This window comes from Panicum virgatum, chromosome 7N (assembly GCF_016808335.1).
Source record: "Panicum virgatum strain AP13 chromosome 7N, P.virgatum_v5, whole genome shotgun sequence".
Classification (NCBI taxonomy): domain Eukaryota; kingdom Viridiplantae; phylum Streptophyta; class Magnoliopsida; order Poales; family Poaceae; genus Panicum; species Panicum virgatum.
In genome coordinates, this window is record NC_053151.1 from 22004739 (window position 1) to 22007532 (window position 2794).

The 2794-nt window shown below is 45.9% G+C and overlaps 1 protein-coding gene across 5 annotated transcripts; it reads right to left on the minus strand.

Moving 5' to 3' along the window:
• Positions 1-263: 263 nt before the first annotated feature.
• Positions 264-2591, minus strand: LOC120683772. Of its 5 annotated transcripts, none has more exons than XR_005678939.1 (4): positions 1871-2583; positions 1708-1741; positions 1155-1213; positions 264-595 (listed from the first exon to the last, which is right to left on the minus strand). XR_005678939.1 is itself a non-coding variant. In XM_039965848.1 (4 exons), exons 1-3 carry the CDS (start codon positions 2466-2468, stop codon positions 1155-1157), a joined length of 714 nt encoding a protein of 237 aa, XP_039821782.1. In that variant the 5' UTR covers positions 2469-2583; the 3' UTR covers positions 264-595. The 5 variants fall into 5 exon arrangements, 2 of the variants coding, with proteins under 2 accessions (XP_039821782.1, XP_039821781.1); XM_039965848.1 differs by having other exon boundaries at positions 1848-2583; XR_005678938.1 differs by lacking the exon at positions 1708-1741 and having other exon boundaries at positions 1871-2591.
• Positions 2592-2794: the final 203 nt, after the last annotated feature.

Sequence of the window (2794 nt, forward strand, 5' to 3'; positions counted from 1 at the left end):
GTGGATAGCAATGATGACGTGTAAATTAACGTGGCCGATGACATGGTTGCTGACGTGGCGGGTGACATCAGCACCACGGCCCATTTGTGAATGGGCCCAATTCAGCCTGGTCCACAAACTTGGGCCAAATATTTCTCAGCCCACCATTAATTTTCAGCTAACCAAAATCAGCACTATATACAGCCCAAATAAAAATTCAACCCACCAATTCTTCCCATTTTTTCCACCCATTTATCGAAACAAAAATCCCAGCACAAAAATAATAGCATCACATGAATCACGTTTCCATTCAGCATCGCATTAAATCAACAGATCACATACATTTTTTTCATCTAGTATCACTTGCCGTCCATTGTAGCATCAGAACAAAAAAAAAGATAGGTTTCAGCAGAATTACAAACACAAGTTTGGTTCCTGCAAAAGCTTAATTCCACCAAAAGCTAACATACCACCATGACGCTTTGCTCGGTCCATTTTGACACAGCAAATGCTCAAGCTGCGCCTCCAACACAGCTTGCTTCTTCATCTCTGACCTAGCAGAAATCTGCATGTATGCTTGACGCCCATCTCATTCACATCCACAACCATGTTGTTCCTTGTTCCATTTCATCCGAACATGAAAAGAGCACATTGCCAAATATTAATCAGAGGACAATATTTGTGATGGAAACTACTGAAACTAGCAGAAATTCACATTAACAAATATTAATCAGAGGGATATTTGTGATGGAAATTACTGATGCTAGCACGAACTGGTTCAATCATAACAATGGAATTAATGTTGCAGAATTAATTAAAGTACTATGCTCGGCAATTGGCACTAGTGATAAAAAAGTAATCCATTAGGACATGCAAACCAAATGTTCTAGCACCAAATGAGGCCTGCTACACACTAGAGTACTGCTACATCTATAAATAATCAGAGCTCTGTTCTATCAAGAAGCATGCGTGATAGGATGAGCATCACAATTAAATTGACCGCAAATCAGTAGCAGTGTACTCTTTTCTTTGTGTTAAAAGCTAAGTGTGGCACTAGGAAATATGTGGCACTGAATTGAACAATGAGCAGAATTGAACAAATGAGCAATCAGACTACTCAAATTGATAGAGGCGTTTCAAAGACATTGCAATCAAATTGTTGAACTACTGCTCACCTAAAAGTAGTAGGGCATGAGCTGTTTGTTGGGCTTCTGCACCACGCCAAAACAATTACCTGTATCCAAGAGGAGAAGTTGTGGGCACTGACAGCTAGTTGGCATCAGGGCAATCTCTATGCTCAAAAGAAAAGTTTAATGGCACTAATTATTTGTGACTATATCGTGTTAATGAATTGACATTGCTAGTGATCTTTGACTGAGGCAGCTCAAAATAACATGGCAATCTCTATTCTCCTAATATAGTTCTGAAAATAGAAACCATCAGGGTGAAAATTCAGAAAAGTAAGAACCAATTCAGAAGTAAGAAAATCATTAGAAACACACACAAATAAGTATCATATCTAGACTTGCAGTTCTGACGAGCTCATGAAAAAATATAGTGTTTCACTCTTGGATCCACTAATGCCTTACTGTATTTGTTGAAAAAAAAGGTACGATATTGATGAGCTAATGCCATTAAGAATGGGAAGACTTGGCCTGATGTACAGCCCCATCATCGTAATTTTAGTTTAGAGGAATGCCCAGGCCATAAGAGGAGGATTGCACAGACCTGCTTGCCGATACAAAACTACAAGTGTTATGCCCTCCAAAGTTCAGTAAAAAAGAACATATGAAGCATAAAAGGTAACAATTTCCTAGTAAAATAGCATGAATTACATGAATAAAAATTGACAAGCGCCATCAAATTACCAACTGAAATTGGTGTGAGCTACCTTGCTGCTTCCCTTCCCCGAATCGCTCCTGGTTGTTGGCTGCTTGCCTGCCGCTCCTCAGCTCCTTATCCACTCCAGTGTGGCAGTACGCCAAGAGACTGCCGAGGGCGCCCTCGCAAGACGCGCCTGCGAACCAGCCACCCGCCGCAGATCTCCTACGCGCCGCCACGCCTCCCTTGCCAGACGCTGGCTCACTCCTCATCTCCGCCCTCCCTGGCTCCTTCGGGACGGCTCGCTGGGCCTCGTCGGGGAGGCGTCCGGCAGCCGCAACCGTCCACAGAGAGGAGTCGCTGAGCCGCGGCAGAGGCGACGCACAAGGGCGAAGCTCCGCTACAGCAGCCCCTGATTGAACGCGCTGGGGCCGGAGCTCAACCCGTCCCTGGATCCACGATTGCCTTGGCCATCCATCTCGAGGTCCGGCCGCCGCGCATGGCTGCTCTGGGCGACACCCGCACGCCGCCTCCACGCCAGGCTCGGGGCTTCGCGGCGCCATCGTGCGCCCCTTCAGCATGGCGTGTAGGGTGCCGCCCGCGCCAGATCTGGCCGCACCGTAGCCCCACGCAAGCGTGGAGAGGGAGAGGGAGGGAGGGGCAACCATCGATGGTGGCTAGGTAGGAGGCGTTTGGGGAAGGGAGAGAGGGAGAGGGAGGCCAGGAGGCGGCTGGAGGTGGAGACGGAGGCGGAGGCCGGGTGCCAGGTTTGGATGGAGCGGAGGAGAGCTAGGGTTTGGAGAAGGGGCAACATATTATATACCATGACAAAAGAATAGTAGTCATTGGATTCCATATGGACGATCAGAAATTGTTGGGCTGTTTGGGCTGGAACATGCCTTCTCATTCTTTCTCTACCAAATATTTTTCTTTTTTCTTTTTATTTTATTACGTCATTGTAAAGTAATATATAAAAATAATTATCTTATGAACA